The sequence below is a fragment of the Lontra canadensis genome, unplaced genomic scaffold (genome assembly GCF_010015895.1).
Source record: "Lontra canadensis isolate GAN:19392208 unplaced genomic scaffold, GSC_riverotter_1.0 scaffold6, whole genome shotgun sequence".
Taxonomy (NCBI): Eukaryota; Metazoa; Chordata; class Mammalia; order Carnivora; family Mustelidae; genus Lontra; species Lontra canadensis.
The window spans coordinates 2,956,528-2,972,377 of record NW_022631000.1 but is presented as its reverse complement, the minus strand read 5'-3'; the positions used below and the strand labels follow the sequence as shown (position 1 = coordinate 2,972,377).

The window sequence follows — 15,850 nt, the reverse complement described above, 5'->3', positions numbered from 1 at the left end:
ACCATTTATTTAAACATTTTTATTTTTGTAGTTTAAGGAATGCTACATTACTGGAAATTATTTAAAATTATCAAAAGCTTAAGTATAGAGGTTAGATAATTTTTATATTAGTGTTTGCTTCAGGAAATGCATATATAGGCATGTCTTATTTAACTGTGCTTTGCTTTATTGTGTTTTGCAGATAATATGTTTTTTACAAATTGAAACTTTGTGGCACAATTTTTCCAATGGCATTTGCTTGCTTCATGTCTGTGTGTTACATGCTGGTAGTTCTTGCAGTATTTCAAACTTCCATTATTGTAGTTGTTATGGTGATTGGTGATCAGTCATCTATGATGTTACTTTTGTAAATTGTTTTAGGGTGCCACGAACCACACCCATATAAGACACCAAACTTAATAAATGTGTGTGTGTTCTGATTGCTCTACTGACTGGCTGTTCTCTGTCTCTGTTCTTCTCCTTGGGCCTCCCTATTCCCTGAGACATGCTGAAAGTTCAGATGGTTAGATTTTTTAAGCAATTAGGTGTTTTTAATTAAAAGTATGTGTATGATTATTTTAGACAGAGTCCTGTTGCACACTTAATAAACTTCAGTTAATAAACATAACTTTGATATGTACCAGGAAACCAAAAAATTCTTTTGACTCACTTTATTGTGGTATCTCTGAAGTATACCTGTAGTGAAATTACTGCTATGTATTATGAACTTAGAGAAATTATTGCAGCTCTATAGATTTTTGAATAAGGTATAGTCCATTTGTTATAACTGTTGTTTTTGTTTTTAAGTTGAAGTAGTACAGCATGGTACACATGTCTTTAGTATAGTTTGATGACTTTTTGTACTTGTATAAAAATACTGTGTAACAGTCACCTAAATAAAGACATAGAACATTTCCAGCATCTCAGAAGGCTTATTTGTATCCTGTTCTAGTCAGTATTCTTTTCTCTCCTCAGGTACTCTCATTTCAAGGCTTTTGCCCATCTTGAAGATTTGTTGTCTTGCCTTTGCTTTGTAGTTCTTTATAATTTTGGTCTGGGTCCTTTGACAGATGTATGTATTATATAGTATTATTAACTGTCACCATGCTGTATGTGGATAAATGTATTATAAATAATAATCTTCCAGTCTGTGGCTTGCCTTCTTACTCTCTTAATGATGAGGTTTGATGAGTTTTAATGAAGTTAAGTTTATTAATCTTTTCCTTTATGGCTAATGCTAATTGTGTCTTATTTGAGAAATTTTTGCCTACCCTAAGATCATGAAGTTATTCCTCCCCTTTTTGTTGTAGAAGCTTTATTTGTTTTATCTTTGGCATTTAAATCTATGATCCATTTAAAATTAACTTTTGTTTATAGTGTGAGGTAGAGGTCAAAGTTTATTTATTTTCCCTTTCGGTTATCAGATTGCTTCAGCATTACTTACTGTAAAGATCATCTCTTTCTTATCTAATTGTAGTGGTATCTTTTTTTAAGTAAGTGACCAGATATGGATGGATTTGTACTGTTAATTTTTATTATGAAATCTGTGATATATTCCAGTAAATTATAAGTTCCTGAAAAGCTTAGACTGTGTTTAATTTGCTTATTACACTATCCCTACTGCCTAGCATGCCAGGCACATAATAGACATTCAGTAAATATTTGCTGATTGAATGAAAGAATCATAAAGGAAAAATCCACAGGAAGTTTCAAAAATGTTGGTGAGGAGACAGTTAAACTGTTCCTAGATGCCGAGATGCCTAGGTATGTAGTAGAACTGGAAGTCTTTTTGTAGAATATTCTAAACATACCTCTTACCTCTTGTTTAACCCTTCCTCCCTGCAACCTCCCTTATTACAAATGTTTATCTGATCATATGGTTCAACCAGCATTTATTAAACACCCATTGGACTTTTGCCAGGGAATATCTTATTTAGTTCTTAGAGCATTTTCTTCTTTTTTCTATTGTCATCATACATATATTATTTAATGAAGGCATTTTGTAAGAATTTGCTATTCTTCTGATTATTTTTTGACCTTTATGTTTAGTCTGTTAGGTTCTGTAAAATGTATCAATGTAAATTCTAACTCTAACAAGTTACTTTAAAACAAAGGATGGCTATGAAAGGATTTATCACATTGTTTATTTCATTTAGATGTTAAATGATAATTTTTACCATGTCTTTGTAGAAATTGTCACAGAAGGAAAAAGGAAAAAGTCTTCATCTTCTGAGTTACATAAGGTATGCATTAATTTTGCTTTTAATCTATACATTATCTTTAGAGTTACCAATAGTGAAAGTATTTTATTTGTCTTTTTAATAAAAACTTAAAGAAAATGTTATAAAACCTTAACTAATTAGTGTTTTGCAGGGAATGGTATATCCTAATTAATTCAAAGGTTAACAAAGAAAGAAACACTTTCTGGGGTCTGCCTTGTTTAAATCATTGTAAGATGTGTCAGTATACTTTCTAGGCCTTGTTTTAGATTTTGTAAAAAACATAATCCAGCATTTCTTTATTTCTTTGATAACTGGATATGTTAGCATACCTCACATTCATTCATTGTACAACTGTAGATAGAGGAAAGTGCTCAAGTCATGTGCTGAAAATTACTAATTGAAATACCTATTAAAATTTCTTCCTTCCCTCCTTGAAGGGAATCAAGAGCATACAGACAAGACTGAACAGAACATATCTTTAGGTACTCTTCTACCTTGGCTTAATTCACATTTCTGGGTATGATTTCTTTCAAAATTCTGGATTTGGCTTAAGTGCTATAAGTGAGGGGGCGTAAAAATAAATTCTTACGTTGCTGTCATACCCAGCTTTTTTTTTTTTTTTTTTTTTTTTTTTTGGTCATATCCAGCTTTAAATACCTCTGTTGACTACCTCTTCTTTTGTGTTTAATACCTCTAGTGAAGTGAAATGCTCTGTTTTCAGTTGCTGCTTCATGCAGTTGAAAGTCCACCATTAGATATTCATAATATATTTCTCTTTCTTGTTTTTAGATGTATGACAGTATTTTAACTTTTTACTTTCAAATAACTTTAGATTTACAGAAAATTTACAGAAATAGTATAGCATTCACATCTACCCTTCACTCAGCTTCCCTTAGTGTTAATATCTATATAACGACAGTATAATGACCAAAATTTAAGAAATTAACTTTGGTACAGTACTTTAAGCTACAGACATTATTTGGATTTCTTCAGTTTTTTTTTTTTTTAAACTAATATTGTTTTTCGATTCCAGGATCGCACATTGCAATAGGCATCATATCTCCTTGATTTCCTTCATTCTGTGACAGTTCTTCAGTCTTTGTTCTTTAATGATCATGACATTTTTAGGGTACTATGATTTTGTCAGTATTTTGTTGAATATTCTTCGATTTGGGTTTGTCTCTGGTCTCCCTTTTTTCTTTTTCTTTTCTTTCTTTCTTTCTTTCTTTTTTTTTTTTTTTTAAAGATTTTTATTTATTTGACAGAGGGAGAGAGATCACAAGTAGGCAGAGCAGCCGACAGAGAGAGGGGGGAAGCAGGCTCCCCGCTGAGCAGAAGCCTAATGTGGGCTTGATCCCAGGACCCTGAGATCATGACCTGGTCTGAAGGCAGAGGCTTAACCCATTGAGCCACCTAGGCGCTCCTTTTTCCTTTTTTTAAAAGTAATTTCTATACCCAATGTGGGGCTTGAACTCACAACCCCAAGATCAAGAGTCTCATGCTCTTCCAACTGAGCCAGCCAGGTTTCTTTTGATTAGATTAAAGTTACAGATTTTTAGAAAGAATATCACATGATATGCCCTTCTTACTGTATCCTGTCAGGAGAACACAGTATACAATAATGATAGGTCTTATTACTGGTGATGTCATTCTTGACTACCTGCTTAAGATGGCTACTATCTGGTCATTCTGTTGTAAAGTTACTCCTTTACTTTGTAATAAATAGATATCTTGGGAGAGATACTTTGAATCTGTGCAGATATACTGTTTCTTAAACTTTCACCCACTATTTTACCATGTAGCAGTGGATCTGCCCTGCAAGAGTTGTGTATATGATACTCTGTTAGTGATTTTCTATTTCCCTCATTCCCTCTGCATTTATTAATCGAAGTTCATCTGTAAGGGAGATCTGCCCCTCTTTTCTTCTTATTTATTTATTCAATTACCTATTTTTATTAATATGGACTCAAGGGTATTTATTCTATGGGTTATAATTTATTATAGCATTATTGGCTTTTCTGATTGAAACAAAATGTTTAGCGTAGGTATTGGAAGATCTTTCAGTTTGGATCCTGTGCCCTTTTAACGTGCTCCTTTTTTTTTTTTTGCACTTATTTCTGGTACTCCATGATACATTTCAGGGAACCCTGGTTCTTTTATTGAAGAATAGTATTTAGAAATCCAGGTCTGGGTGCTAGGTGTGCTCATTGCTTGTGAGGTGTCATTGTTTCTAGACTCTTACTAGAGAAGACTAGAAAAATTTTTGTATACTAATCCATACAGATACACATATCTCTGTATTTCTGTATTTATCTTACATCTATGAAAAACCATGAGATTAGTACTGATAATTTTTTTTAAATACTTTATTTATTTGTCAGAGAGAGAGAGAGAAAGCGAGAGGGCACACGCATAAGCAGGCAGAGTGGCAGGCAGAGTGGCAGACAGAGGCAGAGAGAGAAGCAGGCTCCCTGTGGAGCAAGGAGCCCCATGCGGGACTCGATCCCAGGACCCTGGGACCATGACCCGAGCCGAAGGCAGTACCCAACTGACAGAGCCACCTAGGTGTCCCCTGTTATTTTTTGTTTTTTTAAGATTTTATTTGTTTGTTTGACAGAGAGTGAGCATAGGTAGGCAGAGCAGCAGACAGAGGGAGATGGAGAAGCAGGCTCCTGGCTGAGCATGGAGCCCAATGTGGGACTCAGTCCCAGGACCCTGGGATAAAAATGATGAGCCGAAGGTACACACCTAACCAACTGAACTACCCAGGTGCCCTAGTACTGAGACTTTGGATTCTAATCCAGCACCACAGAGTTTATTCTAGCCTTTTCCCTTTTTTAAACTTTTTTTCTATCTCATTATCTACCATATATTTACTTATTTGTTCAACTATAATCTGCACATGAAGTTATACTACTGCATTTAAAAATGTAGAATTTCTGGGGTGCCTGAGTGGCTCAGTGGGTTGAGCCTCTGCCTTTGGCTCAGATCATGATCTCAAGGTCCTGGGATCAAGCCCCACATCTGGCTCTCGACTCAGCAGGGAGCCTGCTTCCCCCTCTCTCTGCCTGCCTCTCTGCCTACTTGTGATCTCTCTCTGTCAAATAAATAAATAAAATCTTTAAAAAATGTAGAATTTCTTAAAAATTAGCATACTAAATTTTTATTAGTGATTTATATTATTGCTTTTTCTATCAAAGCAGCTATGGATATAAATTACTGAAAGGATTAGAGCTTTGATGGGTATAGGGCCAAGACCCCGATACATTTTGGGTTTAAAGTATTTCAAAAATATTTCTAAAGCAAAAGCAGTTTGTTGTAGAGAAATGAGAAAATTGAGTTGAGGGAAAAGGAGACCACCCAGACGGAACCAAAATTAATGCCTGGATGTATATCTTTCTAGTTTTTCTGTCTGTATATCCATCTGTAATAAACAAATATTTATTTATTTATTTTTAAAGATTTTATTTATTAGAGAGAGAGAGAGAGAGAGACAGTGAGAGAGGAAACACAAGCAGGGGGAGTGGGAGAGGGAGAAGCAGTCTTCCCACTGAGCAGGGAGCCTGATGTGGGACTCGATCCCAGGACCCTGGGATCATGACCTGGGCTGAAGACATATGCTTTACCACTGAGTCACCCAGGTGCCCTATCTATAATAAATACATATTTAAATATTAAAAAATAGAAAACCACAGAATACTGTTTTATAATTTGCTTTTTCTACTTAACTATATATTGTGAACATAATTTTCTGAAATCTAATTTAAAGCATTGCTGGGTAGATACTTATTGAATATTTAACATGTATTTGACACTATACTAGGCATAAGTACCAGGGAAACAATGGCAAACATTTTTTTTTTTTTTAAAGATTTTATTTACCTATTTGACAGACAAGTATGCAGAGAGGCAGGCAGAGACAGAGAGAGGAGGAAGCAGGCTTCCCCTGAGCAGAGAGCCCTATGTGGGGCTCGATCCCAGGACCCTGGGACCATGACCTGAGCCGAAGGCAGAGGCTTTAACCCACTGAGCCACCCAGGCGCCCCAATGGCAAACATTTTTAATGACTACATTGTATTCAGTTATATGGGTAGATCACAGTTAATTTAACCAATATCCTATCATTGTTTTGAGGTTTTTTGTTTGTTTGTTTGTTTGTTTTGAGTAAACTCTATGTCCAATGTGGGACTAAACTCATGACCCTGAGATCAAGAGTCACACGCCCTAGTGACTGAGCCAGCCAGGTGCCACTTGAGTTGCTTTTAATTAAAAAAAAAAAAAAAAAAAAAAAAAAGGAACAGCACTGTAGTCATTATCCTTATAGCTAAATCTCTGGAACATAATTATCTACTAAATTATTTCTGGCCTTTTGATAGCTGAATTCAAGTTAATTCAAGACTGATCTCTTGATAGATGTGAAGTAAGAGTGTGAATACTTTTGGGAGATCCATAGTTTTTGGATTTATACATGGGGAAGTTGCTACTCTATTCTGAATATTGAAAATTAAAACTTTTATTCTTCTTTGGTAAGTCCTGGCTACACCTTTTGGCAGACCCCCAATTTTCCTTAAGTAATAGCTTTGTATCAATGTAGTATTTGAACAAGTAATAGATTAAGCTTTTGAAGTTCTCTGTTAAGAACATGGCAGAGGTCATTTCAGTCTAAACAATTTAAAGAGCATATGTTCATAATAAATATCTTGTCAGTGGATTCCAGTATATTTCCCCCCCCCCTGGATTATCTGCTTTTGATAGCATTCTCTTTTGAAGGCTATACTATAATGAATTATGTATAAAGTGAACCTAAAAGTAGTGACTTGATCTGCTGAAGGGCTTGTTTAGTATTACGTTTGAACATTAATAAATAAAACAAATGTTCCTGAGCTTTTTTTGGGAAGTTTTTAGAGTTCTGATAATGTATTTAAATATAACTTGAAGGGGAATTTAGAAACCATTTTTGCCTTAAAAATTTCAATTTGACTTTTTAAAGTATTAGAAGACTATTGAAAATACTTGAGAGTATTAGGACTCCATTTGGATTTTTGTAAATGGAATTATAGGCTTTGCAGAATCATGAATAGCTTAGAATCTTTGTTGATTGTACAGTAGAGACCATGATTAAAATTTGTCTAAGAATAGATGAGATTGTTACAAAAAGGCTTCCATTATTTTTTTTTAGTTAATCATTAAGAAAAAAGTGAGTGTAGAAAATATTGACAGTAGTTAGTTGTACGTGAAATCTGCTTCTCCTATATTCATATACAATATTAGAGTGAGAGATTTAAATCTGTAATTTATTAATCAGGAAGCTACAGGAGAGGTTTTTCTGGAGCTTTAATATTAATATTTTTCCCTTGCCTTTAATAATAGCATTGTATTCTTATTAAAAAAAATAAAACATTTGGAAACTAAGAGAACACGAAAATAAAAATCACCTCTTAACTCACTAGAGATAATCACTGTTAAATATTTTTGTATATAACCTTTCATATTTTATTTCTACTTTTGGGTATTTTATTTTGTCTTATGAAAGAAAGATCATTCTCTATATGTTTTTCTTTTATACTTATATTCAAAATAATTTCTTTTTTTCTAAATTTTAATATATATATATATATATATATATATATATATAATTTAGTGATCTCTAATACCCAACGTGGGGCTCAGACTCATGACCCTGAGATCAAGAGTTTCATGCTTTTCTTTCTTTCTTTCTTTCTTTCTTTTTATTTCTTTTCAGCATAACAGAATTCATTGTTTTTGCACCACACCCAGTGCTCCAAGAGTTGCATGCTTTTCTGACTGAGCCAGCCAGGTGCCCCCAAAATAATTTCTTAATATCATTAATCTTCTGGAACATGTTATTTAATAACAACTGAATAGCATCTGATTTGGTTTAGTTTTGCCATAAATTTGTTTAATTATTCATTTATTATTGTTTCTGGTTTTTCTATATTAAAAGTAATATAGAATATATATCTCTGTTCATAATTTTTATATATACTTGGATTTTCATTTCTATTATTTATTTATTTATTTTTATACTTTGATTTTCAAAGCTTCTGATATTAGTATATAGAGTATTAATAAACATCCAGATTTCATATGTCTATACTTTGGAGGAATAGAGAACTACCTTTTTTGAAAATAGGATAGATTATGTTTTGTGTCCATCCTAATGGAAGTATGCATCAGTATTCATTAGGGTAAATAATTCATTCATTGATACTGAATCTAAACCATTCATAGGTAAAGTGATTGAACATAAATTATTGTGAAAAGGTAATATAAAATCTTCCATGGAAGACATAAGGAATATTTTTTTTTTAAGATTTTATTTATTTGACACAGAGAGAGAGAGTGAGAGAGGGAACACAAGCAAGAGAATGGGAGAGGAAGAGAAGCAGGCTTCCTGCTGAGCAGAGAGCCTGAAGATGCAGGGCTTGATCCCAGGACACCGGGATCATGACCTAAACCGAAGGCAGCTGCTTAACAACTGAGTCACCCAGGCACCCCAGACATAAGGAATATTTTATAAGAAACTGATTTTACAGAATACTCAACATGCATAACCAACTTTTCCTTTTTCCAAATCTTAGTTGCTGTCCTTCAAGGTTTTTTTTTTTTTTTTTTTTTTTTTTAGCTCTTACGAAAATATTTTTTTAAGAGCGAGAGATAGAGTAAGCTAATGGACCTGGGTAGGGGAGAGGGGCAGAGCAATCCAGGGAAGAAAAAGACTTCCTACTGAGTTGGGAACCCTACATAGGGCTGGATCCCAAGACCCTGAGATCATGAGCTAAGTTGAAGTCAGACACTTAACTGACTGAGCCACCCAGGTGCCCCTGTCCTTCAAGTTTGAACTGAGTAAATTTTTAGGTTATTACTAGGGCCATGTAACAAATGACCCCCCAAACTTAGTGGCTTGAACTTACTTTGCTCAGGAATCATCAGTCTGGGAAGGGTTCAGTTGGAGATAACTTTTCTTTTTTTTACTTGGGAGTTACCTAGGTTGGCTTGGAGGCCAGGGTTTATAAAGGTTCGCTCACTCACTTACTTATCTTGATACATGGTCTGAGAAGAGTCAGTTATCTTGGTGTTTAGCTATGTCTTTTTAGATCTCTCCACTATAGAGGCTTAAGGATGTCCAGGATTTTTTTACTCATTGGTTCAGGTTTCTTGAGATATGTATACTGAGAGAAAGAGGGGAAAAAAAAAAAAAAAAAGAAAGAGGAAGGGAGAACACACAAGTATGTGAGACCAGGCTGAAGCAATACAAGTATTGCCTTTAGTGATTTAGGCTTGGACATCACAGTCCTGCCCAGATTCAAGGGGGAGGAATGTAGACTGTTCTTGATGTTGTACCTGATGATGTACCTGTCAGTAGCACATCGGAAGAAGAGCATGTGGGATGTGGAATATTGGTGTGGCCATTTCTGGAAAACAGAGTATGCTATAAAATCCAATGTAGGCTAACTAACCTGCTCACAAAGAATCCATGGGTGTAAACAGCCTGAAGCCCTTACCTTTACCCTTTGAGGAAGCAATTGTTCTCTAATTAAGAATATAAAGGAAATGATTTAGAGATAATACTGCCTTTTGCAGATGAAGAATTAAAAAGAGGTACCTTTTTATACAGATTAGATATAGATAATTAAGTTATTAGTACCTAAGAGGATCAATTCATAGGTGCTAGTGAAATAAGGGTTGAGATACCCTTTCTTCAAATTTATTTTGTCCTCTTGACTTATGCTCTACTCTCACTGAAATCATTTTATGGATTGTTACTGATTATAGTTGATATGGTATTTATTATATATTATATTTTGTAGGCTGAACTTGATACTTAACTATTGTTTATAACTTTCTATAACTTTATAACTTTCTCAATGTGAAATTTAAGGTATTTAAGTTCTAAACAAATGATTTCAAACTTGTGGTTACAGTCCATACATTCATTTGTTTATTCAGCACATCATGAGCCATACACTTTGGAGATATAAAGTCTACTAGGTCAGGGTACTCTCTTCATTTTATTTAAAAACAATTTTTAAAAAAATATTTATTTGCAGAGGGAGAGAGTGAGAGAGGGAACACAAGAAGGGGAAGTGGGAGAGGGAGAAGCAAGCTTTCCACTAATCAGGGAGCCTGATGTAGGGCTTGATCCCAGAACCCTGGGATCATGACCTGAGCCAAAGGCAGCCACTTAATGACTGAGCCACCGTAGCACCCCTATTTTTAATTTTTAAAACATATTTATTTGAGAGAGAACGAGAGTGAGAGAGAGAGTGCACATGAGCAGCGGGGAGGAGCAGAAGCAGGGGGAGAAGCAAGACTTTAAGGTGAGCAGGAAGCTGGATATGGGACTCAATCCCAGGACCCCGAGATCACAAACTGAGCTGAAGGCAGATGCTTAACTGACTGAGTCACCCTGGCACCCACAGCACTCTCTTTTAAAGACCTCCACAGCCTGGAGATGAGGGACATGTATATTTATAATATAGTTTGATACATTTAGTATAAATAACATAATAGAAATGTACCAATACCTAAAGAAAGGAATGCCTTGGTGTAGGAGTGACAGTTGTGTGGATAGAAGAATAATTTTGAGCTGAATCTGAAGTATTTAATAAGGGAAAAATAGAGGGAAGGGGATTCATACATACATACAAAGGAAGCAGTACATACAAAGGTCTAGATATATAAAATAACGCATGTTTGAAGGAAGTTGAGTAAATGGTGTGGTTGGGCTGTAGAGTTGGTGATATGTGGGTGATGTTAAAGATCACAGATTGTTAAGAGTTTTATCTATAAGTAGTGGGTGCCATTGTTGTTTGTTAAATGTAGTGATCATTAGATTTGTGTATTAGAACTATGGGGATAGCGTTTGAAAGACTAGAAGAGGTAGAGACTGTGGGTAAGAGATGGCTATTGTGATACTTAATTTATCTACCTTAATACTGAATGAGAGGTTTTAAATTTTTATTTATTTATTTTTAAAGATTTATTTACTTATTTTTGTGCACATGTGCGTGCATGCAAGAGAGAGAAAGAGAGAGAGAACAAGCAGGGGGAGGGGTAGAGGGAGAACCACACTCCCTGCTGAGCAGGGAGCCCAGCACCAGGGGATCATGACCTGAGCCGAAGGCAGACGCTTAACCGACTGAGCCACCCAGACACCTGAATGAGAGGTTTTTAAAATAAAATTATATTTAACTGCCTTGTAAATTAAGCACTGAATTTAAAACTCTTTAAAACTAATTGCAAAAAAATAATAATAAAACTAATTGCAAAATGGGGTGTGTGGTTGGCTCAGCCATTAGATAATATGACTCTTGATTTGGGGGTCATGAGTTCAAGCCTCACATTAGGTGTAGTGCTTACTTAAAAAAACAAAAAACCCAAAACACTAATAGCAAAATATTAAGGCAGGTTAATATAATGGTTCTGTTAGTTCGATTAACATGATTCAATTCTTATTTATATTTCAGTTAAATCAATTATTTTCTCATTCTGATTTCAGATAACACAGATGTTAAATGCGAAACCAGAAGATGTTCATGTTCAGTCACCACTGTCCAAACTAAGAAGCTCAGAACACTGGGATCTCCCTTTGCAGGGGGTAAATAAAAACTAATTTCTTTTAAGTACATAGTGTTGTTTGGGTGTTTAAAATATTTTAATAAAACTGAATTTTCGTTTTCTTATATATCCTTGCTGGGGTTTTCTTGTATTATTTGCAGTTTTTAATTCGTTTATTTCTGGTATTTGTTGAAGCGATGTTTGAGATTAGGGTCTTCTTTAGTTTAAGTATACCTTACTTTGTATGATTGTTTTCTTGAAATTTAAATCTCATTGTTGGAAAAGATATTTTACATTTATGAGAATATTAAGCTTATTGGAATCATTTGCTCTTTTGCTCTTGTTTTATAAATTTGAGAGGATATATCTTAAAATGTGGTGGAACTATACTTTAAAAAGGTATTCTAATTATAAATCTGGACTTTGATTTTATTTCTATTAAGCATTATTATGGAGCTTTCATGAATAAGGCTTAAGATGGCACTTTTTTTCCCCTAAAGATTTCATTTGTTTGAGAGAGAGAGAGAGAGAGAGAGAGGGACAGGTGCACAGGCACGGGGAGGAGCAGGCACAGGGAGAGGATGAAGCAGGCGTCCTGTTGAGCTGGGAGCTGGAAGCGGGTCTCGATCCCAGGACACTGGGATCATGACCTAAGCCAAAGGCAGATGCTTAACTGACTGAGCCACCCAGGTGCCCCCAAGATGGCACATTTTAAATATTTTTTCCTTGTTCCTGGTACAACTCATGGTCATTAAAAAAAATTTTTTTTTATTAACATAATGTATTATTAGCCCCAGGAGTACAGTTCTGTGAATCACCAGGTTTACACACTTCATAGCACATATCTTCCCCAATGTCCGTAACCCCACCACCTTCTCCCTATCCCCCTCCCACCGGCAACCCTCAGTTTGTTTTGTGAGATTAAGAATCTCTTATGGTTTGTCTCCCTCCCAATCCCATCTTGTTTCATTTATTCCTTTCCTACCCCCCAAACCCCCACGTTGCCTCTCAAGTTCCTCATATCAGGGAGCTCATATGAAAATTGTCTTTCTCTGATTGACTTATTTTGCTAAGTATAATACCCTCTAGTTCCATCCATGTCCTCACAAATGGCAAGATTTCATTTCTTTTGATAGCTGCCTAATATTCCATTGTATATATACCACATCTTCTTTATCCATTCATCTGTTGATGGACATCTAGGTTCTTTCCATAGTTTGGCTATTGTGGACATTGCTGCTATAAACATCCAGATGCATGTGCCCCTTTGGATCACTACATTTTTATCTTTAGGGTAAATACCAAGTAGTGCAATTGCTGAGTCATAGGGTAGCTCTGTTTTCAACTTTTTGAGGAACCTCCATGCTGTTTTCCAGAGTGGCTGCACCTGCTTGCATTCCCACCAACAGTGTAGGACGGATCCCCTTTCTCCGCATCCTCGCCAGCATCTGTCATTTCCTGACTTGTTAATTTTAGCCACTCTGACTGGTGTGAGGTGGTATCTCATTGTGGTTTTGATTTGTATTTTCCCTGATGCCGAGTGATGTGGAGCACTTTTTCATGTGTCTGTTGGCTATCTGGATGTCTTCTTTGCAGAAATGTCTGTTCATGTCCTCTGCCCATTTCTTGATTAGATTATTAGTTCTTTGGGTGTTGAATTTGCCAAGTTCTTTATAGATTTTGGATACTAGCCCTTTACCTGATATGTCATTTGCAAATATCTTCTCCCATTATGTCAGTTGTCTTTTGGTTTTGTTGACCTTTGCTGTGCGAAAGCTTTTGATCTTGATGAAGTCCCAATAGTTCATTTTTGCCCTTGCTTCCCTCGCCTTTGGCGATGTTCCTAGAAAGAAGTTACTGCTGCTGAGGTCAAAGAGGTTGCTGCCTGTGTTCTCCTCAGGGATTTTGATGGATTCCTTTCTCACATTGAGGTCCTTCATCCATTTTGAGTCTGTTTTCATGTGCGGTGTAAGGAAATGGTCCAGGTTCATTTTTCTGCATGTGGCTGTCCAATTTTCCCAAAGCCATTTGTTGAAGAGACTGTCTTTTTTCCATTGGACATTTTTCCTGCTTTGTCAAAGATTAGTTGACCATAGAGCTGAGAGTCAATTTCTGGGCTCTCTATTCTGTTCCATTGATCTATATGTCTCTTTTTGTGCCAGTACCATACTGTCTTGATGATTACAGCTTTATAATAGAGCTTGAAGTCTGGAATTGTGATGCTACCAACTTTGGCTTTCTTTTTCAATATTCCTCTGGCTATTTGAGGTCTTTTCTGGTTCCAAATGAATTTTAGGATAATTTGTTCCATTTCTTTGAAAAAAAGTGGATAGATTTTGACAGGGATTACATTAAACGTGTAGATTGCTTTAGATAGCATAGACATTTTCACAATATTTGTTCTTCCAATCTAGGAACATGGAACATTTTTCCATTTCTTTGTGTCTTCCTCAATTTCTTTCCTGAGTACTTTATAGTTTTCTTTGTATAGATTCTTTGCCTCTTCAGTTAGGTTTATTCCTAGGTATCTTATGGTTTTGGGTGCAGTTGTAAATGGGATTGACTCCTTTCTCTTTCTCCTGTCTTGTTGTTGGTGTAAAGAAATGCAACTGATTTCTGTGCTTTGATTTTATATCCTGACACTTTACTGAATTCCTGTACAAGTTCTAGAGATTTAGAGTGGAGTCTTTTCAGTTTTCCACATATAGTATCATATCATCTGCAAACAGTAATAGTTTGACTTCTTCTTTGCCAGTTTGGATGCCTTTAATTTCTTTTTGTTGTCTGATTGCTGAGGCTAGGACTTCTAGTACTATGTTGAATAGCAGTGGTGATAATGGACATCCCTGTCGTGTTTCTGACCTTAGCGGAAAAGCTCTCAGTTTTTCTCCATGAGAATGATACTCACTGTGGGTTCTTCATAGATGGCTTTGATGATATTGAGGTATGTGCCCTTTATCCCTACACTTTGAAGAGTTTGATCAGGAAGGGATGCTGTACTTTGTCAAATGCTTTTTCAGCATCTATTGAGAGTATCCTATGGTTCTTGTTCTTTCTTTTATTAATGTGTTGTATCACACTGATTGATTTGCGGATGTTGAACCAACCTTGCAGGCCTGGAATAAATCCCACTTGGTCGTGGTGAATAATCCTTTTAATGTACTGTTGAATCCTATTGGCTAGTATTTTGGTGAGAATTTTTGCATCTGTGTTCATCAAGGATATTGGTCTGTAGTTCTCTTTCTTGATGGGATCCTTGTCTGGTTTTGGGATCAAGGTGATGCTGGCCTCATAAAATGAGTTTGGAAGTTTTCCTTCCATTTCTATTTTTTGGAACAGTTTCAGGAGAATAGGAATTATTTCTTTAAATGTTTGGTAGAATTCCCTCGGGAAGCCGTCTGGCCCTGGGCTCTTGTTTGTTTGGAGATTTTTGGTGAATGCTTCAATCTCCTTACTGGTTATGGGTCTGTTCAGATTTTCTATTTCTTCTTGGTTGAGTTTTGGTAGTTTCTGTGTCTCTAGGAATGCATCCATTTCTTCCAGATTGTCAAATTTGCTGGCGTAGAGTTGCTCATAATATTTTCTTATAATTGTTTGTATTTCTTTGGTGTTGGTTGTGATCTCTCCCCTTTCTTTCATGATTTTATTTATTTGGGTCCTTTCTCTTTTCTTTTTGCTAAGTCTGGCCAGGGGTTTATCAATCTTATTAATTCTTTAAAGAACCAGCTCCTAGTTTCGTTGATTTGTTCTGTTGTTTTTTTGGTTTCTATTTCATTGATTTCTGCTCTGATCTTTATGATTTCTCTTCTCCTGCTGGGTTTAGGTTTCTTTGTTGTTCTTTCTCCAGCTCCTTTAGGTGTAGGGTTAGGTTGTGTATTTGAAACCTTTCTTGTTTCTTGAGAAAGGCTTGTATTGCTATATATTTTCCTCTCAGGAATGCCTTTGCTGTGTCCCACAGATTTTGAACTGTTACGTTTTCATTATCATTTGTTTCCATGAATGTTTTCAATTCTTCTTTAATTTCCTGGTTGACCCATTGATTATTTAGAAGGATGCTGTTTAGTCTC

The 15,850-nt window shown here is 35.6% G+C and overlaps 1 protein-coding gene across 5 annotated transcripts in view; it reads left to right on the top strand.

Moving 5' to 3' along the window:
- Window positions 1-15,850, top strand: part of SENP7 (SUMO specific peptidase 7) — a 168,639-nt gene that overhangs the window by 16,706 nt on the left and 136,083 nt on the right. For all 5 annotated transcript variants that reach the window (XM_032852067.1, XM_032852066.1, XM_032852064.1 and 2 more), the window contains exons 2-3: window positions 2,170-2,222; window positions 11,725-11,823. In XM_032852067.1, the coding sequence (XP_032707958.1) occupies window positions 2,170-2,222; window positions 11,725-11,823 (152 nt within the window). The remainder of the gene's footprint in view (window positions 1-2,169; window positions 2,223-11,724; window positions 11,824-15,850) is intronic.